At 44.0% G+C, this 26,103-nt stretch overlaps 1 protein-coding gene across 6 annotated transcripts; it reads left to right on the top strand.

Moving 5' to 3' along the window:
* The first annotated feature begins 1,579 nt into the window (after positions 1-1,579).
* cdca2 (cell division cycle associated 2) lies at positions 1,580-20,881 on the top strand. Of its 6 annotated transcripts, none has more exons than XM_061037283.1 (15): positions 1,580-1,935; positions 4,329-4,521; positions 4,836-4,972; positions 9,574-9,739; positions 10,083-10,231; positions 10,688-10,789; positions 11,954-12,083; positions 13,658-13,986; positions 15,033-15,066; positions 15,172-15,246; positions 16,191-16,318; positions 16,434-16,484; positions 16,715-16,783; positions 18,574-18,730; positions 18,840-20,881. In XM_061037283.1, exons 2-15 carry the CDS (start codon positions 4,329-4,331, stop codon positions 19,730-19,732), a joined length of 2,613 nt encoding a protein of 870 aa, XP_060893266.1. In that variant the 5' UTR covers positions 1,580-1,935; the 3' UTR covers positions 19,733-20,881. The 6 variants fall into 6 exon arrangements, with proteins under 6 accessions (XP_060893266.1, XP_060893265.1, XP_060893263.1 ...); XM_061037282.1 differs by having other exon boundaries at positions 16,712-16,783; XM_061037280.1 differs by having other exon boundaries at positions 16,422-16,484; positions 16,712-16,783.
* The last annotated feature ends 5,222 nt before the right edge of the window (positions 20,882-26,103 follow it).

Genomic DNA, 26,103 nt, shown 5'->3' with positions numbered 1-26,103 from the left:
GCTGTTGTCAGAGATGAAGGGAGAGACTTAACCTTCACCAGACAACATTCACATGTCCCAGGAACAAGTGGACTGAAGAACAAGTTCCCAGCTCCATTATTTATTCATTTTTTTAGGGATTTTTCATTAACGATTCCCTAATTTATCACTAATTTAAGAGCCTTCTTATAAGGTCCTCCCATGATACCTTTTTTTCTGTTTTACGAGACGTTGTATAGAGGGAAATAAAAGAAGAGTACTTCAATTTACCACGTATTGTTGTACTTTAATATATTTTGTTGGGAAGTATGTTTTATCAGGTAAAATATACCTGACGTTAGTGATGGTGTTACAAAACTGTTAGTAAGTCACATATTTTCCTCCTTTTTTTAACCAGTTTCAATAAGTGTCAGAGCTCCCCTAAACATGTCTGAGAAGTTTCTTGTTCCAAATCCACTCTGATCCTGTATTTGATCTGCTGCTGAGGCCCAAAGCCTGTGTATTTGTATTTAAATTAATAAGTGCAATGTCACCCTACATAAACTCTATCTATTGATGGCTTAGCTACCTGACAGATTTTTGGGGGAGTTTTTAACTTTGAGCATCAGGTCAGCGATGAACCCACAGACCGGGAGAGCTCCAGCTGTTTGCTTTCAAAACATCCGACAGCAGATGGGGCCGTGCAGTCAAGGGAGCCCGTTCCAGTCCAGCTGGATTACTTGAAAAAGAAGCTGTTTTCTTTTTTTTTAATTGTACCACAGAACATGAAAATGATGGATATTGCTTTACTTTCGTGCATCCCTTATGAGCTTTGAATGTGTTTTATCCATTTCATTATAGGGAATGTGTTTTTTTCACATAAAAGAAAATAATAATAAATCAAAGCTTGTACGTGCAAACGATCTTCAGGGTTTTTGTTTTGTTTTATTCTTCCTACGTTAAGCCAGTGTCTGTTATCTATCCATCCAGAGGTGTGATGGTGCCTGAAGAAGTGGACCTTACTTGTATTTGTTAAAGTGTCCCGTCCAGCACAGGATAAACCGCCTCTGTTATAATGAACAGTGACATTTAAGACTCCTCTTGAGCCTTTTGTATACTTGCACATTGACAATGTGCAAATCCCGTTGTTTGACTAAAAGGGAGTGTATTGTTGTGGAACTAACATTAGATTTTATCATTTTAACTGGACAACAGACTAACGGCTGAGACAACTAAATAAGCCCCGTTTCCACCAGGTGGTCCAGTTTGGTTAAGTACAGTTTGGTAAGGTAAACCCTGATCTTCACCCTGACATTAGTCGCACAAAAAAAAAACAGCCTTGTAATGACTCTTTCCAAATCCATGGTATATTTAGTTGTCAAACAAGTGACGATTCTTTCAACCCATTCCCAACTTTTGACAGTGGAAATGCCAATAAATGTGTATCTATACCTATGCCTATCTGTCTGTCTGTCTCTCTAGCTATCTATCACAGGACAGCTCCTATTGGCTCACGGAAATCACATGGTGTCTTGCCTGGCATTTCTATTGGTGGATTCATATTAAACGAGTTCCGGACGCTTTCAGTCTCTCACAACACGGAAGTTAGTTCCTCCGAAAGAAACAGCTCGCTCCTCATTGTCGTTATTTTTTATTTGTATAAACAACTTGCGTCACTTGTATCAACGTTTTAACTTCTCACAGTCAGCCGATGTTGTATAAAAAGTGTTTTTTTTAAGTGTTGTAGTAGGGTTTAGCGCGGACTTTTTTTCCGCGGAGGGATACACGCCGGCACATCTCTACTGTGGAGCGGAATTTGAATCGCTACGACTGACCAGTATTCGTAACGTTTGTTTTTTATATACGAACAAGATTTTAGTCGCTTTTAATCTCTATTTTTTTAATTAAATAGTTTATATGGGGTTTTATAGATAACCGAGAAGTAGGCGCTTACACCATTAAGCCCTGAGATACACGGTAAGTGTAATAGTTTGACTGTTTTGACTGTTAACGTATGCTAATGTGCTAACAACATGGCTACTGTAACTTTATAGTGACACCTCTCTGTCACATCGTTTACTAACACTTTGTTTTTAATTAACTAACTTCTTATATAAACATAAGAAGCACATGCAGGGATCTTTAAGTTTGGTAACGTAGGTAAGTGTTAGTGTGTTAATCCTAATGCTATTTGGCTACATTTATTAGCATCCTGGTGCAGCAGGAGGGTTGACAACTTTTTGAGTGCCATAAAAAAGGGACAAAATATTTCGTTTGGAGCTCAGTGCCACAGTTTAGTATCTTAATATCGTATTGTAAATTATCGCAGTAGTTCCCAAAGTGGGGGTCGCGACCTTCTGGGGGGCCGCGAGACACCAGGAGGGTGGTCGCCAGATTTCTTCCACAAAAAACATCAAGATTGAAATTATTTCAACTTTATATTTTACACATTATAGTACAAATAAACACAAAAATATTATTCAGTTTGCACATGAAGATAATACTGTAGAACTTAGAACTTTGGTGACAGTAAGGGCCACATTCATTTAATTCTCACCGCCAGAGGGCCAAATTGTAGGATACAAAAACGATTACAGTCAATTATGTCTCAAATTTAACTCGTATACCAGTGATCAAATATTATTATGGACATATTTCTGGTTTTCATGATTTCATGGCAGATTTAGTTAAGTTTTCTTCATGTTTCCAATTAATTGATATGTAAAAATTGATCTGACGGCCACTTTGAGGGTTAATGGGGGCCGCATGTGGCCCCCATTAACCATGATGCTGTCATCTACCTCATGCAGAGATCTCTCTCACACCTGAAGAGGGCTGGAAGCACTGTGAGGATCATGTTCTATGATTTCTCTAGTGCTTTCAACACCATACAGCCCATGCTTCTGAGGGACAAGCTGGAACACACAGGAGTCGACCTGCACCTCACATCCTGGCTCCTGGACTATCTGACCAACCGGCCACAGTATGTGAGGACACGGGACTGTCATCTACAGAAGTTCTCTGATGACTCTGCCATTGTCGGCCTCATCACTTATGGGGACGAGGGGGAGTACAGAGAACTCAACCTGGACTTTGTGGACTGGTGCCAGCGGAACTGCCTCCAGATCAACACGGATAAAACCAAAGAGCTGGTGGTGGACTTCCGCAGGCGCAGACCCACTTCTCCCACACCGGTGAACATCCAGGGAGAGGACATTGACATACGGGCCTCTTATAAGTACCTGGGTGTTCACCTGAACAATAAGCTGGACTGGACTGATAACACACAAGCTCTCTACAAGAAAGGCTCTCTACAAGAGGAGACTCAGGTCCTTCGGCGTGCAGGGAGCACTCCTGAGGACTTTTTATGACTCTGTGGTGGCATCAGCCATCCTGTACGGAGTGGTCTGCTGGAGCAGCAGCACTACGGCTGCAGACAGGAACAGACTGAACAAACTGGTGAAGAAGGCCAGCCCTGTCCTGGGCTGCCCCCTGGACCCTGTTGAGGTGGTGGGAGACAGAAGGATGATGGCAAAGCTATCATCCCTGATGGAGAACGTTTTCCACCCCCTGCATGGAACTGTAACAGCTCTGGGCAGCTCCTTCAGCGGCAGGCTTCACCACCCGCGGTGTCACAAGGAGAGATACCTCAGGTCCTTCCTTCCTGCTGCAGTCAGACTGTTTAACCAAGCCTGCTCCCAGTAGATCACAAAACACACACACACAACTAGACAATTCACTCTGACTCTGTGCAATAATAATGTTATATTATGTTTATCAAACCACTTTGTGCAATAACATGTTACACTTTATGTGCACTGTGTGCATGTCTGTGTTACACGGAATATTACGGACTACACTTTTGTCAAATAGCTGATCTATTTTTTATTTTTTAAATCTATTTTTTTGTACATTCTTAATTTTTATTTTTTTATTTAAATTGTACTGTGTTCACTTTTTGTTTGCAATCTTTGCTCTTTGCTGCTGTAACAATGTAAATTTCCCCGTTGTGGGATAAATAAAGGATTATCTTATCTTATCTTAACATGGCGTCCCATGGGTCACATCCAGCCCCCCAGATTATAAATAATTTTATGTGATTAAACATTAAACATAAAGGCTGAAATACTCGCACATAGGTTAAAGTCCGGTCCCCACAGTGTCTGTCAAGAAAGAAATCTGGCCCTTGTACCAATGTAGTTGATGACCCCCGCTGTAGCGTTTCCTGTCAGATTGTAGTGTAACATTACTTCTCCAGCTGTCTGTTGTCATCCATCCTGAGTGTCCAACATTATCTACAATTGACCCTGCTCATATTTCTGTCGATCAGGGGTAACTGAATCTTAAACTGTGTTCAAATGTATCTGCAGATGGCCGCCGTGGAGATGAACACTTCCGGCCCTGAGAAGGAGCAGAAGGAGGAGATTCTTTCCCCCTCACACGAGGAGTCTTCTGAAATCATGAATGGAAAATCAGCCTCCCTGAATTTCTCTGAGCTCACACCTCACCGGTTCGGCATCTCTGTTCAGAGTTTTACTCCAGCATCACTGCCGACCTGCAAAGGTGAGGGGAAAGGTTTGATGTTAAACTGCTGTTACATATTCAAAGCCTTACAGGGACACAAGTCCTATCCTCTATATACATGTTATTATGCTCAACTGGTAGAATCCATTTACAAAACTGTTTGACTACTAAAGGGTTTGTTGTCCTCATTAATGATAGTGGTTAAATTAGCTAATGTGAAATGTGTGGGAGGATTAAACCACATTAAGATTCAAATGTGATCAAAAGATTAAGAAATGCAAAAACCAGAGATTAAAACATGAAGGGTAAGTTTTGATTTTCCTCACATTGCACTCGTCTCCCTCCTCGTTTAGATAAGTCTCGTCTGGCACAAATAAAGGCCAGACGGAGGTCAAGCATTGGAGTACGGGGTTCCCCAGAGACAAACTCCCTCATTCGCTTCATGGCTCAGCAGAAGATGAAGACTCCACCAGCCCTCAAAACTCCAGACGTGAGGTTTTTTTTTTTCTCAAACTTTCTTCAGTCTGTGTTGCACCATGTCACATTTTTTTGGGGTAAAATATTTTTCACACATGCACTCGCAGAAATATCTAGAGTGCCCCCCTGAAATCCTCCTGATCTGGTTGTTCACACATGCACCTCACAGCAGGAGGAGTATCCAGGTCAGACGGGAGGAGGGGGTAGGGAGCGTTATATGATGCTATAATGAGAATATGTGTCTTTCTATCAATGCTACGTGTAGTTGAAGAGATTCTCAATGTGAACTAAAGAGTGGAGAAGAACATACTGGAGAACAGGAAACATGCAGCAGCAGGTTCATTAGAGCACGGAGATGGTAGAGGTGGCGTGCAGACAGTCTATGGTCGTGCAGCGATCACAGGGAATAAAGGTCACCACCCCCTCCCACTGGCTCCAGGTGAATTCTCCTGATTATATCCTGCTGTGTTCTCACATCAGCTCTCTCTGACTTTCTGCAGAATGAATATTAAGAGGCTGAGAGGAGACACTCCGGGTGAAGTCAGAGTAAAAATTGTGTATCTTTGCGTTCACACATGCTGTACACATTACTCTGAAAACTTCAGGAGTTTAATGCAGCTTATGAGAGAGTATTCAGATAACAGCTGGGGTTTTGTTACGTTCTCTACGACCAACACTGAAGCAGACATTGTCCTGATACCGCAAATAAGGCATGCTTAACATAAATGGCTGTGTTGTAGATATATACAGATGTTTACACTGTCAACAGACTACAGCTCATTTGTGACCAGATTCGATCATCGAACCCAGCACAAAATCCTGAACATTAGACTCACTTCAAATACTTATTTTTGCATCCAGAAAGTTAGCTGCGTCCTATACACCGGAGCAACCAATACAAGAGTATAAAATGCTGACACACGCATCGTCTTTGTCACAAGTGCAGCCACTACTATCACACACTGCACGCAAGCTGACACGATTGAACATTCATCCCAGCTTATTTTGTACTGCGACTCAGAACCAGTCTAGCTGCACAACGATTTTACGGTAACTGAATATTAAAATGGCGTCAATTCAGGCTGCAACTCATGTTTGATAATAATAATAATAAAAATTTATTCTTTTTGTACACAAAACTACCTGCTGTGAAGCTTCACATCCACCTCAGTGAAATCAAAATGTTCTAACCCAAGGGACGACAGGTTTTCACTCCTGATTTATTGAACTGATGTGCAGCACAGTCGCTTGTGTGGTCACTGTTATCCTGTCCAGGTACAGACCTTACATGGAGCACTGAGCTGCTGTGTTCAGCCGCGATCAGCCGACCAATCAAAGTCAGGACCTGTTAGTGTAGATGGACACTTCTTTCATCAACAGCACTTTTAATGCAGCGAGTGAACAGAGCAGAACAGAAGAACAAGGCGCCCCCGCTGTGACGCTGTCGTTTGTGTGACAGAATGAATGCGGCTCACCAAAGCTTCAAGCTGATTTTTTTTTTGATGTGGAATATTCAAGCCTGGTCACCTGTCCCGTGTAAATTAATGCGACAGAGACACCGCATTAAAAACACAAGTTAGTTTCTGTGAGAATATTTAAAATCAAAGTAACAAATCATCAGAAAACATTTCCAGTAAAACAGATCCTTAGCTGAGTATTAATGTGAAACAGGCTTTTTGTTTGATTCAATTCAATTCAAAAAATGTATTTGTCCCCGGGGGGCAATTCAAAGGCACACAGAGCAGTAAATTAACAACAGTGCAAGTAAACGAAACATTTTAACCTAAATATAAAGTGTCTTAACTTACAGCTTAAACTTAACTCAAAAATACAAAAAGAGTTTAAGAGCTGGACAGCCCTGGGAACAAAGGTTGCTCTTCTCCTGTGTCCTGCAGCAGGGACAGCGAAGCCGGCGTCCTGAGGGGAGCCACTCAAATGCTGGGAAGAGAGCGTGTGAGGGGTCCTGCATAATCCGACCTGCTAGCCTGATTGTCTGTTGCTCATAGATCGATGTCAAAGTCCTTACAGGTAGACCAATGATCTTAGAGCAGACTGTGACCGTGCTCTGCAGGCGGTTTCTGTTCTGTAGGGTGGTGGAGTGGAACCAGCAGGTTATAGAAAATGTAATAATGCTCTCAATGAAGGAGTAGTAGAAGGTCAGAAGAATGTTCTTAGATTGACTTTTTTTATTTCATTAGTACGACTAAAAGTGAATACACAAGGTAATCCAAACGTATCAACACCTCACAGTCACCCTTTGACAAGGGAAAGATCAGGTCCTGATTTGAACATGTAAAAAAGCTTAGAAACGTCTAATAATACAGTCCTCCAAGTGTCATACCGCCGCTCTTATTGGTCTGCTTCTCCGGCAAAAGTGCTGTAACTGAGCTCATCACGTCTGTGTACATTCATATTGATTCCACAGCGGCGTGATACTTGTGTGTGAGTTCACATTGCGTTTTGGTGTTGCGGAATCACGGCACAGCTGGAGCTTCACACACACACATCAGAGATGCACACACACATAAGCGCTGCACTCACCCGCTGGCTCCACTGAAACCGTACCACCTCTGTTACTACCTCTGAAGATGGTACAGAGGGGAGGGGGGTCACTTCGTCCCCCCACTACACTTCCACAACCTCCAGATTGAAGGCCAAACATCACAGGGGCGTTTTGGTCAGTTTGGTTCAGTACAGTTTGGACAGTAAACCCTGATCTTGCCCACGTTTCCACAGCCAACCAACCCTTAGACATCACTAAATCACAGCGGCGTGACAAAGTGTAGACCGCCAATACATTTAACAAAGAAGAAGAACGTGACACAATAAACAGAAATCAATGATTCCAAGAAGGTCTGCATCTCGCAGGTCTTCGGCGGATCTACGCACTGACAGTGATGGCATAAAAGAAAAAACGCCTTGAAATGAGTTTCCAAAATCCGCAAGATATTTAAACATGGTGCATTTTGTGTTTGTCCTTTATTACCGCTGTCGCACAGGAAGTGAAGATTCTTTCGCTCCACCCTTAAGGGTCTGATTGGTACGCTTGGTACCCCAACAGAAGGGTGGCAAAAAAGTAGGACAGGACTGACTTTTGTCATAGGAGACGACATTAAATGAGTACCGTACAGAACTGAACTAAACTGAACCGCTTGGTGGAAACGGGGCTTTAGATTAGCAAAGACCAAACACACCGTGTAACCCTGAGAAGGTTCTAGGAGAGGTTATTGTATTTCTTTAAGGTAACATCAGTGGGTGCATATTCTGTTTTCAGCACAATGACTTCACTTCTGAAGTCTAATCTGTTTCTTGGCTGTCCATATTTATTCACCAGACTAAAATATTTTACATGTTTTAGTGCGTCTGCACTGTTCCTTAACACAGCACCACGGTGGCCTAGATTCACAGTCATGGTCGGTGGAGAAACACACACACACTGCTTTTATATTATACATTTATCTTAAATCCATATGACTAAATACCTCACTCCCTCTGTGAGTCAGAGCGCTGCCTTAGATGTTGTCCTTTGAATTTTTTAGCTTATAAACTCTTAGAGGAAGACTGTGCAACATTTAATACATAAATAAATCATAAATCCAGTCTCTCCTGTGTAAATGTGTCTCTGAGTCATGACTGTCTACAATGAGTGAGAAGCTCGAGTCCCACTGGCCGTGTTGTTGTCAGAGCCGTGTTTACATGGACGGGACGGCCGGCTCCTCCCCTTGTGTATAAAAGCTGTTTTAGTCAAGAACTAGAGAGAAGCGGAAGAACATACTTATTGATTATAAGTAAGTGTTTTAGATCGCGGTCATTCTTTGTCAATTTATGTGAAATATGAAGCTACAAGCTAACGAAAGAGCGCCAGCATTAGCCTGCAAACACAACAATACAGGCCACAGGCAGCTCAAGCCAAGGACTGTTTTGTCCGCTACTTGCACAAAACAGAGAGGTGTGTTACTGTAGGAGAGCGGAGGCTTCAGTATGGCAGACAGCAGTTTGTTTTGGTATCATGCAGAAGGGTGACATCTACTGGATCGCACATTCACCACTTCCACAACACTCTTATCCGTACCCCCCCCCCCCCCCCCCCCCATTGCTTCTGATAGCGTGTTTATGACCAATGACAGATAAGAGGTGGGCACCAAACAGCTTAAGCCATCAGTATGAGTCACCTCTAAGCACAACTTTCACTCTGCACAACAAACTGCATGTTTACAACCGAGTGGGGTTGTATTGCCCAGTGGAAAGGTCCGCCATGCTACTAAGGTGGTTTAAGAGGTTTGTGTGGATGTTGGGTACCTTTATCCAACGGGAACGCATTGAACACTCAAATCTACAGGTAAGTCCGATACAAAAGGAATCCAGTTAGGGTGTGATAGAACGTTTTATATTACTCTAAAATCAATATAATGACAGAATACTTTCTAGCGGAACACTTATTGTGATGTAGCCTTCAGAAAATGCCCAGCTCAGCAATCCCTGACGTCCCTGTATTGCGTTAGATAGATGTGCTGTCTCTCAGTAATACCACTCGAGTGATTTTAAGAAGTCTATGTCCTGTCAAGCTGCATCACTGAGCAGATATGTTTGTTTTTCCGCTGTCTCAACTCTCAGCTCGTCAAAAGTAGCCCCTTCCTTCCCCGGGTCGCCTCCACGCTGAGGCAGAAGATGGCCTCCTTCCAGAACCTGATGGATGTGGCGGAGAGCGAGGGCTGTGATCCGATGCCAACGCAGGACAGCAACACTGGAGGATGCATCAAGACAAGAGATTATCTGTCTGGTGAGGCGGCCTCCTTATTGCCACAGGATTAATGGTTTTCGTTTCCCTGCGAGGATCCGAGCCAGTAGGATTTCTTTATGATGTCTGGAGGCAGTGTTCAAAAAGCAGCAGATTAATGCGTCTTAAGCCCGACTCTGACGACGTCACGTGGCACTCACTGTTCCTCAAATTGGTCATCTTCTTAAATGGGACACTTTAAGTGTTGTTTTCAAGCTGCTTCTGTACGATATGTTTATTTAATACCCCACAAGTCTATTTTAATTCAGCTGCAGTGTCTCCAAGTCCCGTTTGTTTTTGTATGTTTTACATAACACTCCTGTTCTCCCCCCCTCCTCCTCCCCAGATGGGAACAGCAGTGATGGAGAGAAAGAGAACAACCCACCTACGGTGACACCCAGCAAGAGGAGGCGCCTGGGCCCCCTGGAAAGCTGCGAGCTGGAGATTAGAGAGGCCAGCGCTCCTACCCTCCACTTCAGTCTGAAGGAGCGAGAGGTACACTCACTCTGAGCATGCACTTCCTTGACAGCTGTGAATAATTTAACTAAAAGGTTTTACCTCTCAGTTCTTGGCGTCCATTGAACCTGCTGATTATTTTTAACTCCTCTATGGATGCTACAGCTCCGTGGTACACGAGATGTTTTGACTACACGTATCCCAAAAGGGAAAAACAAGCACTTCCAAGCCAACCCGAGCTCGATTCAAGAGTTGTTTATTGGGTTTTATTTATTTATCTGTGCATCTTTTTTTGTCTTTGAACTCCTCTCCTAAGTTTCTGCTTGAAACACTTGAGGTGTATCGTCGACTGTGAAGTTTTTAATCTTAAAAAACTAAATTTTGTAAAGTTTTGTTTCCTGTATCGTTGTATTTGTGTTCTTGCTGTTTTGGTGTGGTGTGGTGTGTGTGCGATCGGATTGAAGCAGTGGGAATTTTCCTTTTTCATATCCACAGGAGGAAGAAATAGCAGAGGCACAGGTTGTGACAGAAGGACCGCTGAGTGACGGCGAGACAGTGGAAGAGGCCGACGCATGTTCCCCTCCGATGAACCAACAGGTCAGGTCTTAATCCAGGCAGCAACACACACTCACAAGTTAGGACTGACTCTCAAAGACACTTGTGTCCTCGTACTGTCAGTACGTTTACACACACATTAAGTCAAGCTATGATTATAGCGTGTTATGACATTTAATTGGACTACTGTTTTTGTCTACAGGAGAATCCGTTAATTGACAGAACTTTGACCTGCTCCTTTTCTGCTCCGTTAGCTACAAACTATCCGACCTTCTTCCCGTTGACTTACTAGGTCACGTACCAAACAACCGACTTACAAGTTAGCAGGGAGCAAACTGGTTGTAAGATAAAGATAAAGATAAGATAAGATATACTTTATTCATCCCATCAGGGAAATTTAGGTGTTCCAGCAGCCAGCATACATACAAACACACAAACACAACACATATATACATACATATCCCACCCATACAAAAAAACATGAGCCCACAATACAGTTTGATATATGATATATGCAACTCAGGCTAAAGTTTAAAAGTTTAAATGTCTTCTGTCCTTACTTAAAGGGGAGTTGTTATAAGTGCAATTGCAGTAGGTAAAAAAGTATTTTTAAATCTGTCCTTTTTGCAGCTTAGCTGCCGTAGCCTCCCACTAAAAACACTCTTTTGTTCACACACGAGATTGTGTAAGGGATGCATGTTATTGTCCATAATGTTCAACAGTTTCTGTATCATCCTTCTGCCCATCACCACCTCCAGGGGCTCCACAGACGATCTGTGAAAATAAGTTCCATTTATTTCTGGGCAGAAAAGCGCTCGCTGTGCAATCTGTAGCGTCTGCATGAAGCGTTTGTGCTCTGAGAAGAAAAGCACCGCATGTCCGTCCTGTCTCCATGACAACAGTCTGATGACAACGACCCGCTGTATGACGGACATTGCTCTGTTGCTTTTTGGGCATGATTTGTATTTGGAAAAGAGCGCCGGTGACGTCAACAGCGCCTTTCTGAAAAGGTGAAATAAGACTGTTGTCATAGAGACAGAACAGGCAGTAAACTCAGAGTACTTTTGAATAACGCTTCACACTCTGTTCTTCCAGAGATGTGTGTACAAAGACGCATACTAATGTCAGATATGAAACCGCTTGTTGTCTGAAGCTTCTTGAACTGCCGTCCAAAATAACAGGTTCTCATGTATTCTCTCTAAACAGCACGCCGTCTTTGAACTACAAAGCCCCCGCCATCCACCACCCGATGATCCTGTGGCCGCTTCACCAGCCTGGCCGGCATCCTCCCTCCACATCCCCTCCCTCCCTCCTCTGCTGGAGATGAAGCCCACAGGTAAACACACACTGTTCGCAGCGGTCATGCAACAATAACTGGTCTTTTATCTTCGCTTAGCTTTGCCTTTGAGGCTTTGTTTATAGAGCTGAGCTTGATGCACTGTATCCTGGCTGCATACCGGGAGATGGTCAGGGTTGTATTTAGAGAGAGAGGATTCATGCTCACTGAAAGCATTTGTCATTTCAGTGCTGGAGGACACTGTGTGTTTACACTTAGAAGACAGCTTCAGTGGTTATAAGGAAATGTTGGTACTGAAAATATCCGATCGATGTGAAACAGTATTATAATGTTGACATCCGCATCACTTACATGTCCTGATCCCATGGCTGGGCAATTCATGGAGTTTCAATTTCAATTACGATTTTGGCTTCCCATGATCATGAAAAGAAGATAATTAAGATTTAACGATTAATGTGGTTGCGCTGGCGGCAGAGTGGTTAGTTCGAGCGGCCTATGTACAGAAGCTGTAGTCCTCGAAGCAGACGGACCGGGTTTGAATCCAACCTGTTGCTCTTATCCCTCATGTCGTCCTCCACACTCGCTCTCTCACCCAGATTTTTCAACTCCATCCTCTGTCCTGTCTCTCCCAAGAAAAGGCACAAAAAGACCCAAAATAAATCTTAAGAGGCCTGTGCCACAGGCCGTGTTACCAAGCAGCAACCTCCGGTGTTGAAAAATGAAGCTGATGATGAAATGTAAAATCCTGCAGTTCGAGTGTCCACTAGAGGCTGGCTGCAGAAGCACAGGAGGTCAAATACACACCCGTTCAAAAACGCTGTTTTAAAGCAGAAATAAACATGTTTCAGGTTCAAATAACTGAACAGGTCTGATTAGTTATTGTCATCACTAGCACACACTGTACGGGGTTTTAAAGGCTCTGTTTTGATCATCAATATGTGTTATCCATAGTTAGGCTCGTAGCTGACATGATTGACAGGCGGGTGTGATGTAATAGTTTGTCAAGAGGCTTAAAACCCGCCTCAGCTCTCAGCCTGTTGTTAGGTTGACTGAAAGTTAGGCTGAGACAGGATTTCCATCATGGAGTTATGAATTAGAACGCATCATAATTAAGCAGTATTAAGCGCAAGTGGCAGACAAAATTGTCCTTGTCTCGAGCTATATTGTTGTGTTAGCATGCTAATGTTAGCGCTCTTCAGTTAGCTCGTAGCTTCATATTGTAAATTGGCACAGAATGAGCGTGATCTAAAGACACTTTATGTGACATCCAAATAATCAGTGAGTATGTTCTTCTTCTTCTCTCTAGTCCTTGACTAAAACATCTTTTATACACAAGGGGAGGAGCCGGCCATCACGTCCATGTAAACACGGCTTTACACAGGACAGACTTGATTTCTGATATATTTATGTGTAAAATGTTGCACATTCTTCCTTTAAATTTGTGTTGATTAAACTGGCTGCCACAGATTCTAATACCTGATGTTATATAAATATTCACAACACACTATAATTCATGCATATGATCTAAGAGATTCACTTCCTGTCTTTTCATTGGTTGTTCAATAAGGCAAACAAAGTCATTTGTGCATCAAAGGTTTTTACTGTAATTTCAGGAGAGGGCGACTCTTGGGGCACATCCACCATCAAAAAGAAAAAGAGGGTTCACTTTGGCGGGCCGCTCTCTCCTGAGTTTTTTGATAAGAACCTTCCTCCCAGCACCCCGCTTCAGAAGGGGGCCACGCCTGCCCGAGCACAGACACCAGGGGGCGCTCTACAGCTGCGCTCACTGCTGAAGACACCACAAGGAAATGAAGCCCAAACACAGAAAGCTCAGTCGGACTTCAGCAGCCCCACCACGTTTGGAGCCTCACCGACACTTGCAATACCTTGCAACCGCAGAACACCGACTGTGGGGGAGGACGGTGAAGACAAGGATGCAAAGGTAGATAAGAAACCTGAAACGCATCAAGAATATTTCACATCCCACTGATTTATGTATAATGCGTCGGGCTGTTGGGGGTGGGTGCTTTTTCCCATTTTTATTTGTTTTTGGCAAATTTTACAGGAACAGGGGTAAAGAAACTAATCTTTCTTTATTTTACTTTGAAGCCATTTTTACACATTCCTGGTGTTTGGTGTAAAGTCTGAGTGAAATGAAGGCGGTGTTTAAGTAGTGCCATGCAGACCCTGCTGTAAAACAAGGAACACATTTCAGTCTTTTTAAAAAAACATTTTTGTATCATGTTGGAGACTTTCACACAGAAACGGGTCGTAAAGCCTTGACACGTCATCGTGTTGGGTAGCTTTGTTTTAAAAGCTGCTTCACCGTCTGCATCATGCAGGGATCAGCTGGTGGACAGCCTGCTAACGTTGGAGCCTGCTAATCCTGCTAGCCAAACTCTGTAACTCTGAAACGTGTAAAACCATGTTTGCAGACAGTCCCTTTTTTGTTTACCATTCTCTCAAGTTCCTTTTTGTTATAGCCGACTTAACGCTGAAACCGAAGCGTCTTCATACCACAGATTTGAAAGATGGCAGTGTTTCCTCATACTGCAGCCCTTTTCTTGTGTGTAGTCTTGTCAGGATATTAACTCGGTGGGGGAGGGGTTTCCATATCCCAGCGCAAGGACTCACAGGCACACACAAACAGAGCCAATTCAGAGATAAATACTTTTATGGATGCTCGTACGTAAGCATAACTTACAAGCAGGTATTGAACCGTGGACGGCGTACTGAACGGTTTAATATTATATTGAGAATTTCCTTTCCTCTGCGAGTGGGAAACACTGACATTAATATCAGATTCAAACCACCGCAAAGATTTCCTCAAACAACTACTACTTTTTATTTTCTGTAAGTTGTTAGATGACCTTGTGGTTTATTCTTTAACTGAGAACCTTCACAGAGCTGATCCTTCTTCCTGTTTAGTCATCATAATTATGATTATTTGTCTTTATTTACTTTTCTGAGGTTGTTTTTTCTTCTCAGGAGGAAGTCGACTCCGCTGTGACGGCTGATACAGGTCAGTGATCACAGTAGAGGCACACTGAGAGGGTTTCTATCTTTTTGTCTCCATTAGAAAAAACTGTAAAACTAAAAACACTTCTTTCGTGTGTGTCATTTGCAGATTGCTCATGGGACGTCCAGCCGTTGAATTTAAACAATGCCTTCCATGAGGAGAGTCTTCCTCAGGTCCTTCCAGGTGAGCCGCTCCCTTCACAATTCTCCATTTGTAATTTAATTAACGGTTACCTTCATGACAGTACTCCTCCTGTTCTCGACCTTCTCTGTCTCCTGTCACATCACGTGTGTCAAGCGATTAGAGGAAACCCTACCCTAACCCTAACCCTCTCCTCTCTAAATACACACAACTTGTCCCGTCCCCCCTCATTCTGTGGCGTTATTAGTTGTTGATACTGATAGCTTCAGCTGCAAAATCCTGCAGTTCTGATTTTACTGAAGAAACGAACATGTTTACAGCCTGGTACAAAAAAAAACAAATGCACGATGGTCAAGCACGGCGCTACACCGGTGCTAGGATGCGCTATAGCTCCAACACAAATCTGTCTAGCCCTGGTTTAGCCCCCTCACATATTTTGGTAGTATCGTTTTCTTTTTAAATAAACTGTAAAAGAAATAGCACCCCAACATATTAGTCAAGCTCTTCCTCAGCACCTGGAGAGAAAAAAATCCTGGCTCCGTCCCTGATGATGGTGATTATAAGCACATCTTTTGGGGGCGGTTTTTTGCACCTGCACCCTCACTTTCAGTGGATACGCATTACTAACAAGCACCAAATACTAAATCCACCTATATGCCGATGAAGGGCAGCGAAAAGGTCAAAAGCCGCTCGCTATTTTTGTACACCTCTCCGCTCTGTAGCAGGAAGAGTATGTGCTCATGCACGTATTGTTTCATTATAAAGTCACACTGCCAACTACTGGCCTGGCCTACCCACAGTGTTAAGCCGTTTTAGTGGACAAAACTTTGTCCAAATGCAGAACGTATCTGCAAACACAAACGGTTCAGTTGTCAGTGGATCAATCTTGTTTTAAAGTGGCCTTAGCTGACTGTTGTTAACTTTTTCTACAGCGCACAAAGAGTCAGAGAGTTTTCATCTGATGTGTAATGTTTGTTTTTCTTCAGCGTCTGACCCTGAACCCAGCGCAGCCTCCTGGCTGGATGACCTCGATGAGCTTACATCCCTGCCAGAGAAGGAGAAGCAACAGGACGCCGTCGTTGCAGTGGTTGAAACCAAAAGCAGAAAGAGAAAGGTCTGCAGAAATCAAATCTTAAATCTACTTTCTCTCATATCCAGTGTCAAATGTAAATGTTCCCCTTCATTCACCTTAAACTTGTGAATTTCTTCCACAGCAGCCGGGACCAAAGTGTGAATCTCCCAGTGACACTCCTGCTCGCTCCGGCAGCCGAAAAAGAAAGGTCTGCCATAACCGAGCGCTGCTTTCAACTTGATCTCACTCGTAGAAAAGCTCTGTGTACTAGACCAGATTGTCTTTTTAATAATTCAGGGGTCATAACATGCTCCCATCTAATCTACTGTTTAATTCCACTGGATGTGAACTTAATCACGTCGGAGGCTATCCACTTAATGTGCGTGAGAGAGACAGTCTATGTAATGAATCCTCATGCCAACTCTGTTCCCTCAGCAGCCGGAGGAAGGCGAACCTGTGAAGAGGTCGACACGCTCGGCTGCCAAGTCGGCCTCTGGGAAGATGAAGGTGAGCTGCTTGAGTCTGCTCGTTTGATTTCTCTTTACACCTCTTCACTGAAGGATCTGCAGGCAGCTGCATAACCCGACCACAGTGCTACAGAAGAACTGTTTCTGTTTACATGCAGCTGTGCACGCTGAACACAGTGTGATAACTAAAGAAAACATCATGAAATATTAAAAGAATTCACATGTTTTTAAAAAATAAATAAAGTAGGAGATATTCTAAATTCAGTGAATAAAAACCAAAACAAACTATGACTTTTTAGACTCTCTGACTTACCTTGCTGATCTATCACTGCTCCAAAACTAAACCACAAAGCCAGGAGACAAAACTACAAATCAGTTTCTTAAAGATCCAATCAGTGAGCTGTGTAGTGAGTGAAATGATAGAGTGATCTTACTATATGATCAGACATTAAGGAAACATGCTATGTTGAAGTGCTGGCTTCTCTGACAACAATGCAGCAGCCAGTATGTCCTCCTTCTAACTTTAGATTCTGCTCCTGAATGCTCTGGATTTGTTTGGACCAGAGAAGGTAGGCGCTTTTAAGACACCCCCACACGGCCGTTTTGGACGCCCCTCGGTTTACCAGATATGAGAGCAGTTATCAGGTCAACAGGTGTTGCAGTGATGGAAGCAGCAAGAGAAGTGGTTCAGATAGAAGTGATTGTACTCGACCTAAAAAGCCTCTGCATGTTTCTAATAAGCTCCACGAGCAGAAACGTGCTCAAACTAGGATCAATATTGGAGATGTTTTTGAAAAATGGAGAGAGGTTAGAACACAGAAAGGTTTACAGACCCATACAGAGCTGGATAAACACTGAAGCTTCAGAGTCCACCACATGGTGACCTGTGTGAGCATCGACTCTAGAGAGGAGGGGGGGGGGGGGGGGGAGACAGCTCTCTATGATGTTTAGAATTTAGACTGCAGTACCTATTTTAACCACTAGGGGTCAGAGTTACTTTAAACATACAATAACTGTTGTTTGAACAATCAAATGGAAGTGGTTTGAAGAAAAAAAGAACTGCAACCCAATATATCAACCATATAATGGACGATATATTCAAATTGTTGAAGCTGGGAAATGTAATTGTTTTTGCCCAATTTTGAATTTGATGAAAGCAACATGTTTAAAATGTTTTATTTTAAAGTTGGGACAGAGGAGACAAAAGGCTGTGACATGCCAGAAGAAAACATAACTTGCTACCTACTGAAAATGTTCGTTTTGAAGAGTCAAACTCCCCATAGTCTTACATCCGTCCATTATCCGTATCGCTTTTCATGTTAAGGGTCGCAGAGGGGGCTGGAGCCTATCCCAGCTGTCATTGGTTGAGAGGCGGGGTTACACCCTGCACTGTCCACCAGTCAATCACAGAGCTGACATATAGAGACAGACAACCAGCCACACTCACATTCACACCTACGGACATTTTAGAGTCAGCAGTTAACCTAACGAGCATGTCTTTGGACTGTGGGAGGAAGCCGGAGTACATGGAGAGAACATGCGTCTCACAAAGCAGAAAAATATTTAGAAAAATTCCACTAAACAAATGTTAAAAGGGGGCGCTGGTAGCATAGTGGTTAGTGCACACGCCCCATGTACCAAGACTGTAGTCCTCTAAGCAGGCGGCCCGGGTTCAACCTGGGGCTCCTTTTCTGAATGTCATTCCTCTCTCTCTCTCTCTCTCTCTCTCACTCTCTCTCTGAGAAGAAAATGTTACAAGAGATAATTTGTGCATTCTGAATTATCACTCATTACTGGTACAACAGTATAATACAGATTGTTTTTCCACAGTTGAACTCTGCAGCAGGTCGTCGGTGGAACAAGGACGTGGACCACTCCTTGTACGGCTCTCGAGCATACGCCTCCAAGGACCCTAACCTGAGCCCCATCACCGAGTCGTTGTCCTCCATCGGCAAGTCTCCAGCAGCACAGCAGACTCCAACCACAGGTAAAACATGCAGACAGCTCTAGAGCAACACATTTCTGTTTCCTGAAGAATAACGGTGGCCGTTAGTGATTTATAGAAATGAAGCTGTGCTCCTCCTTACTCCAAACAGCACCAAACGATGAGACAAACAACGCTGAGGTGGCGGACGACAGTCAAGCAATCGGGAACCTCACTGTCGCAACCGCCTCAGAAACTCCCTCAGAAGAGTCCATCACATCTTCAGACTCCGGGAAAGTTAGCGCCACATGCAGGGGCAGGAGGCTGTCGGGGACGAGGGGCAAAGGAAGAGGAAAAAAGAAGATGAATGTGAGTGCTGCTGATGAGATCCTGCTCACTGAGGAGACTCAGAGCCAGACTGGAGGAAAGACAGAGGAGCACTGTGAAGACCAAACCACTACAAAGCTCGAGGAAACCCCACAGGGTCAGACTGTGCACGAGCAGGGAGGAGCCGACACTGAACTTTACACGCAGAACTCTGCAGATACAACCTGCACAGACTCGGATAATAAACTGGAGTGTTTCAATTCAGATCTCAGTCTGCCGCCAGAAATAACCCAAAGAAAATACAAGCGGGGCAGAAGGAGCTCCTTATACGGCTCAGTCCTACAGGAGCAGGGGATCCAGGTAGAGGAGCAGCAAATGAGCCATGACGTGCAGGAGTCAGAGCAGGGAGACACAGCGGCAACCATGGAGGAGAACAAAGGCAGAGCGAGTTCTGACAGCCAGGAGGAAGGAGAAGCAGTCAAGTTTGAGCTAGCCCCCTGGCAGGCTGACTTCAACTTTGAGGATGTGTTCAAACCTGTGGCCACTAGAGGGCAGCGTTCAGTCCGCCGCAGCCTGAGGAACCAAAACACCAGCAGCAGTGCAGGTCTCGCCTGGCAGCCCTGGACCTCCCCGGAGTTCTCTAAAGAGTCCCGCAGGAGGACGCGGGGCCGCCGGCTCAGTGCTGCTCTACCTGTCCAGCCTTCAGCCCCGGAGGAGACTCCAGAGAATGTGTCATGAGACTTAAAGATGACCGACATGTGACGCTATGAACTTGTATCTACACTGTTATTTTACAATTAAAAAGCAATGATTTTTCCAAAACGACGGGCTGATTGTTTTATGTGAGCTGAAACATCGACGCATCTGCTCCCTGTGAATTATCAGAGCCTGCCAGGTCATTTTGTAGCCAGTTTCCCTCCGTTAACCAAAGTCGATCAATACGCTGAGAGCCCAATCATCTCCGCTGACCACCTCCTGATCAATACCCAACCACTCAGCTGGTGATCACAGAGCGTCTTCAGTCTCACTCTCCAAAGTCACCGGATCAACATCCTACAGTCAATATCTGCTCCGTGTGGATGGATGAAGATGGCCGTTCACCGTCTTCCAGGCAGGACTGAGGAGGTGGCTGCCATAATCAAATAGTAGCTCCAACAGTTCTGTTTGTTCTCATAAGCTGTTTTCACACCTTAGAAATGTCTGACCCTCTGCTCCTGACATGTTCCCGAGCTGCATACATCTCACTGTGGGGGGCGGAGGCAGGACGTGATGTATAAAGAAGGGCAAATGGTGGACCAAGTTAAACGCTACCATGAAGATTTTTGCCTTAATTTCAATATATTCACAGTATCTACAGAACTTGGTGGCGGCGCAGAGAAGAGCATGAAGCAGCAAGGATCACTCAGGTTGTGGGTCAGAGTTACGCCTTACCACTCACCCACGGGGAAGCTTCCTCACATCGGCTCATCCCGACTTTGTGCAGAAACTTAATTAGACAGCTGGCTGGAAAAAGTTCAGGTCAGAATGAACAGTTTGGCTGTTTGTGTCTCCACATGAAATCTCCTGAAAAACTCCTGATATTTGATATCAACCCAAACAGCCGAATTTTTCACTCTGACTTTCTCCTTCCAGAGTGCAGATGTGAAAACAGCTGCCACTCAGGAAAATGTCCAGGAGAGGTCTGTGTATCATTAGATTGTGTGAGCGTTTAATGAAGTGTTTTTAATATTCTGTCCATCCTTGAAAGTTGAAAGTGTCCTGAAATCCAGTTCTGATAATAACACCTTGGTTGCATGTTGATGCTCTTCATTAGATCAACTTGTGTTCATTTAACCAGATGATTTCAACTCATCCAGTCAATAAAAACTCCTCTATCCCCTCCAAATATATGGTGTTCCAGCTGTGTGGTCACTTCACTTCACATACGGCATCTTTCCAATTTGCATCACCCCCGGACCTTTAGTCATAACTGAATGCATCGCTACATAAATTTCCATTCTGATCTCCATTTGGAGCACAGCTAAATCTCTGCAAGTAAATTGACCTCTAACCTCGGATTGCAAAGCAGTGACGGATTCAAATGAGCTCCTCGGCGCTGCCTCGATCCATCTGTCAGGAGGCGACGGCGAGAGCGGTAACAAATTGAGTTTCAAAATTCAGTTCACATCGGAGCGTTGGCTCCCAGAATGATGCACGACTGTAATCTATCCATCACGGGGGTAATTGACTCCCCTCCTTTTACATCGAGTCACAGTCACTTGGCTGAAGGACACTGGAGGATTCTGGCTCGCAGCGAGTGCCAAGGTCTCCTCTACTGTATCCCTCGCTGGAAGACAAATGGACAGAATGATTCTGCCTCTAATAACACAGATCCACACTGGACCCAGTGGGGCTACAGTGCCATCTTGTGGTCGAGCTGAGCAACTGCAGCCGCTCGTTAAAAATCTGTCAACTTGTGAAACTCCCCTGAGGAGATGAAATAAATCAAGGGAGCTGATGCTATCGTTAGGAAAGTGAATTAAAAAGTTGATGCTCCTTTCATTCACAACAAGGGGTTTTTGTTTGCTGCAGCTGCTGGAAAATAATAACTCAAGTCGGGTGTGTGTGTGTGTGTGTGTTTCCCCGGCATCATGTGTATGAGCATGTGTCTTATTTTCAAACTTGTAACTGCGAGCGGCCTTGTGCTGTTTTTAGTGTGTGTGGGTGTACAGACAAACTGCTGCACCTCTATACAAGCGGGTGGGTGGGGAGGTGTGTGTGTATCTGCGACTCAGAGAAGAGAGGAGTTAGAGTGTGTGTGAGACAGAAAGAGAGAGGGGTGTGAAGCCGAAGCCCCTGGCAGACGGGCAGAGTGAAGACGGCTTAACACAAGAACAATGGGGTCCTTTGACCAAAACGACGCCCCCAAGATATGTGGCCTCCTGTCACCGTGGCAACCCCCCATGGGACAGGGAGCGAGCTGACAGCTGGAGAGAGGAGGACTCACAAAAAAATGGAGTCCATTTCTTTGGGCTGAAGCTCCTCCGGCTCTATATCTTTTTTTTTTTTTTTTTTTTGCCCTCTCTCCTCTGTGATGTCCCAAGCTTCCTCATGAATGTGCGTTTTACGTCTCACTTTACAGCTTTCATGTGATTGACCTTGTGCGCCTGACTCGCCACCCTACAGCCTCGAGGACAAATAAAAGAGTTAAAGAGACAATAAATCGGCTCTTTATGGGCTCTTGTTGCTGTCAGTAATAAGAGAGCATTGATCTCACTGACAAATATGAGGGCTGAGCCCCGAGACTTCACACTCACTGTACTCTTGATTTTCCGGCTCATTTTAAAACGGATGAGCACTTTCTGCACACACACACAAAGAGCCATCATCGGGTTATTTGTACTTCCAGATTTACAGACTTTTCCTCCTCCAATTAGTTAATTAGTGGCTGAATGGTATTAAGTTGTCCCGCTGTCTTGCTCCTTTCTGAGCTCGATTGCAGTGAGCCTCTATTATTGATGCTCCGAGGCGCGCTCTCTAAGCTCTGCTCCGCTCTCCTATGGAGCTGAAGACAGCAGGAGGAGGGCAACAAACAAAGGCAGGACAACAACAAGACACCCTCCAGCTACACTCTCTGTCTCAGTGTGTGTGTCTGCTGCTGTGGCTGCTTCAAACAGCAGCTGCCTCTGCGCACACATAGCACAGACATCTCACACAACCCGCCCTCAGATGGTTTTTTCAGGGCCTGTTTCTAAATAAATATATATATGAGGAGGGGGTGTTCGGACTTTGAAGGGTGGCCTCATCATTAAACTTTTTTTTTTATGTCTGTGCTGTTTTATTTCTAAATGTTGTGAGGTACGTCAAGTGTCAGATCTGTAAAATAACGACAAACAAAAGACAAATCATAAAAAAAGATGTCATGGTAACGTCCCCAGTCCAGGTCAACCTACACACAACATGATGAGTGACCCCTGACTCGTCTCACTCCCAAGAAAGCCAGAAACACCTGTCAAATTCAGATTTAAAGCAGCAGTTTAATCGTCTCCTGAGTTGAGCAAATGGCCAAAATAACAAAAATAATTAAGTCCCTAATCGTCCCTAACAGACAAGTGACAGAGTTCTTCTCACCTGAGCTCCTGAACACATTAGCCTCAAATATCAGAGCTACACCATTCAGAGATCAAAGGGGGATTCACACACTAATACTGGTTCAGTTGGGGGCGAGAGTTGAAAAGCTGTGATGTCAGGCTCGATCCAATCAGGAATCAGACATTCTGGTTGCGCTGATCAATCAAAGGCACCACCTGGTTGACAGACACACTCAGTGCAGGGGAGGAGACAGAGCTGCAAATACACCAACAAGATCAATAAACAATCTGTGTTTTCAGACCGCAGGAACTTTTTCATACTTCTAGGAACTGTTGGAACCCTCCCCCATTTTTTATTGACACTTCAGGAGCTATGAACTGTTTTATTTCCTAGAACATTTTCAGCTCCTGCTTCAGAGAAGCTACCATGGTAAAGCAATCCCCTAGCTAAAAAAAAGTCCCCATGACGTGTAGTTCTCAGGGAACTCCCTATAGTGGATAGTTCCACTTCAAAAAGTCCCCAGAACTGAAAACACCTCATATGATTGCCGCAGACAAAGCAGCGGTGCAACTTGGGGTTAAGTGTCTTTCCAAAGGACACATCGGACATGCTGGGGATCAAACCCCCGACCACCGGTTAAGAGACGACAGACTGAACCACTGAGCTACAACTGAACCAAATTTTTTGCATAAATGAATCATAAATCCAGTCTCTCCTGTGTAAATGTCTCTCTGAGTCATGACTGTCTACAATGAGTGAGAAGCTCGAGTCCCGCTGGCTGTGTTGTTGTCAGAGCTGTGTTTACATGGACGGGATGGCCGGCTCCTCCCCTTTTGTATAAAAGCTGTTTTAGTCAAGAACTAGAGAGAAGAAGAAGAACATACTCACTGATTATTTAGATGTTAGTAAGAGTTTTTAGATCACGCTCATTCTGTGTCAGTTTACATGAAATGTGAAGCTACGAGCTAACTAAAGAGCGCTAACATTAGCATGCTAACACAACAATGCAGGACACAGGTGATTGCATAGTATGGTGCTTAAATATGGTGCGTTCTAGTTGATAACTCCGTGCAAACGCGATTGGAGAAGGGGGTTGGAGGTGTGTCTCTGGAGGAGAGCGGAGGCTTCAGTATGGAGGAGGTGTGGCCTAACAGCAGTTTGTTTTGGTTTCATGCTGGAGCTCAAGGACGACATCTACTGGATTCCTTTAAAGGTGAGTATAACGGATCTCCTTTAGGTATAAGCAAGTGTAAGTGATTGCTATTACTCATACAGCTGGGGGGAAAACTTGGTATAACATTTCTACAGAATTCAGACTAATTTTCTACATATCCATTTATTGGTGATTGTTGCACAAGAAAGGTGAAAGATGTGCCTGACACTTTTTGAACAGTTCAGATATTTTAGTTTTTGTTACATTCCAGAAAGGTGCGTTCCCTCTGGGTGAGGATGTCAGCTCCGTCTTGTAGTACTTGGATTGTGTAACCATGTGTTGTCTTACTGACCTGTCCGGGGTGTTTCCCTCCTCCGCTATGCCCCTTTCATGCTGACAAACATTCAAAGCCCACTCCTTCTCTTTATTTTGGAAAAAAACAAAGAATCAGGTCAAACTGCAACACTAGAGGCCTAAATCATAAAAGCTCAATGATATCAAAACCTCGTCCATCTGAGACGCGGAGTCAACTGAGCCGACATCATCGACATGGTGTCTCCAAAGAAAGAAGGCAGTCTGCCGTCACAACTGGAAGAAGAGAAGTGCTGCAGCTTCTTGCAGAAATCCCCAGAAGAGAAGATGGTCTTAAACTCCGTTCAGCTGTGTGAGCATCGAGCTGAAGGGCACTGAAGGCAGCTACTACCCGCTCTGCTGGAGGGCCTCGGAGACTCAGCTTAAGAAGAGCAATAACCTCGGCTCTGCCCGGGAAACATAATCATGTCGCCCTCTCACACCAGCAGTCAGTGCACACACTTTCTCTTTTCCAAATGTCCTTGAATTTACAAGAACATGAAGGAAACAAAACAGACTAACGGCCTTAATGTTGTGCAGATTTATTTTGCCAGCACTTTTGGTCCTGGCTGAATTATCTTGACCACTTTGTTTTTAAGGCTTTATATGTGATTTTTTTTGATCCAGCAGATGTCGCCCTTGAGCACCAGCATGAAACCAAAACAACTCGCGCTGCATTGTTGTGTTAGCATGCTAATGCTAGCGATCTTTATTATGCTCGTATCTTCACACTGCATGTAGATTTACCTGAAATGAGCGTGATCTAGAAACACAGTTAAGCAGTGAGTACAGTATGTTATTCTTCTTTTCTCTAGTCCCTCAATTAAACAACTTTTATACGTGAGGGGAGGACTCAGCCGGCCGTCCTGGCGATGTAAACAAACTGAAGATAGGACTCTGAAAACTCTGAAAACATCACAGACAGTGGGACTCGGGTGTTACACCCATTGTAGACAGTCATGACTCGCAGAGTTATTTTCAGAGGATATACTTGATTTCTATTACATTTAAGGGTGAAAAATCACATATAAAGACTTTAAAGCAACATTATGTAGGAATTCCATTTAGCGAGCTTTGGCGCCAACTAAAGGTCTCCAAGTGCAATTGCACTGTTGTAAAACATTTGCAATTTTGCACAAATTGGCACAAATCTGACTCTGCTAACATTTACTGCCCGTTGTAGAGACAGCTTTTTGTGTAAGTCAGATTTATTCATTTGTGTTCAAACCTGAGACATAACTCGGATTAGATGACTTCCTGCAGGCGGTAAAGCTGCTAAACATGCTCTTCCTCTTAGCCTTAGCGGCATCAAACAATACACCGCTGAGAGGTGCATGTGTGAACAGCCAGGTCAGGAGAATATCTGGAAAGTCCTGAAATGATCAAGATATTTTCAGGATTACATATATGAAAATTGACTCGATCATTTGTGAAGTCTAAACCCCTTAACATAATTAATAAAAGGTTGCTTTATATTCTCAGATCTCTGCTTTTGAGCCTCGAGTTTGTAAGTGATCTTTTCTAAAGGAACACT

The sequence above is a fragment of the Labrus mixtus genome, chromosome 5 (genome assembly GCF_963584025.1).
Source record: "Labrus mixtus chromosome 5, fLabMix1.1, whole genome shotgun sequence".
Classification (NCBI taxonomy): Eukaryota; Metazoa; Chordata; class Actinopteri; order Labriformes; family Labridae; genus Labrus; species Labrus mixtus.
The sequence above is the reverse complement of the archived record's forward strand: the minus strand, read 5'-3'. Positions and strand labels throughout refer to the sequence as shown.

Coding starts and splice junctions, on each gene's coding strand:
- cdca2 (XM_061037279.1), top strand. CDS start 4,329: ATGGCCGCCGTGGAGATGAACACTTCCGGCCCTGAGAAGGAGCAGAAG. Junction 4,522..4,835: donor ATCACTGCCGACCTGCAAAG/GTGAGGGGAAAG, acceptor CTCCTCGTTTAG/ATAAGTCTCGTCTGGCACAA. Junction 15,067..15,171: donor CGCTGTGACGGCTGATACAG/GTCAGTGATCAC, acceptor TGTCATTTGCAG/ATTGCTCATGGGACGTCCAG.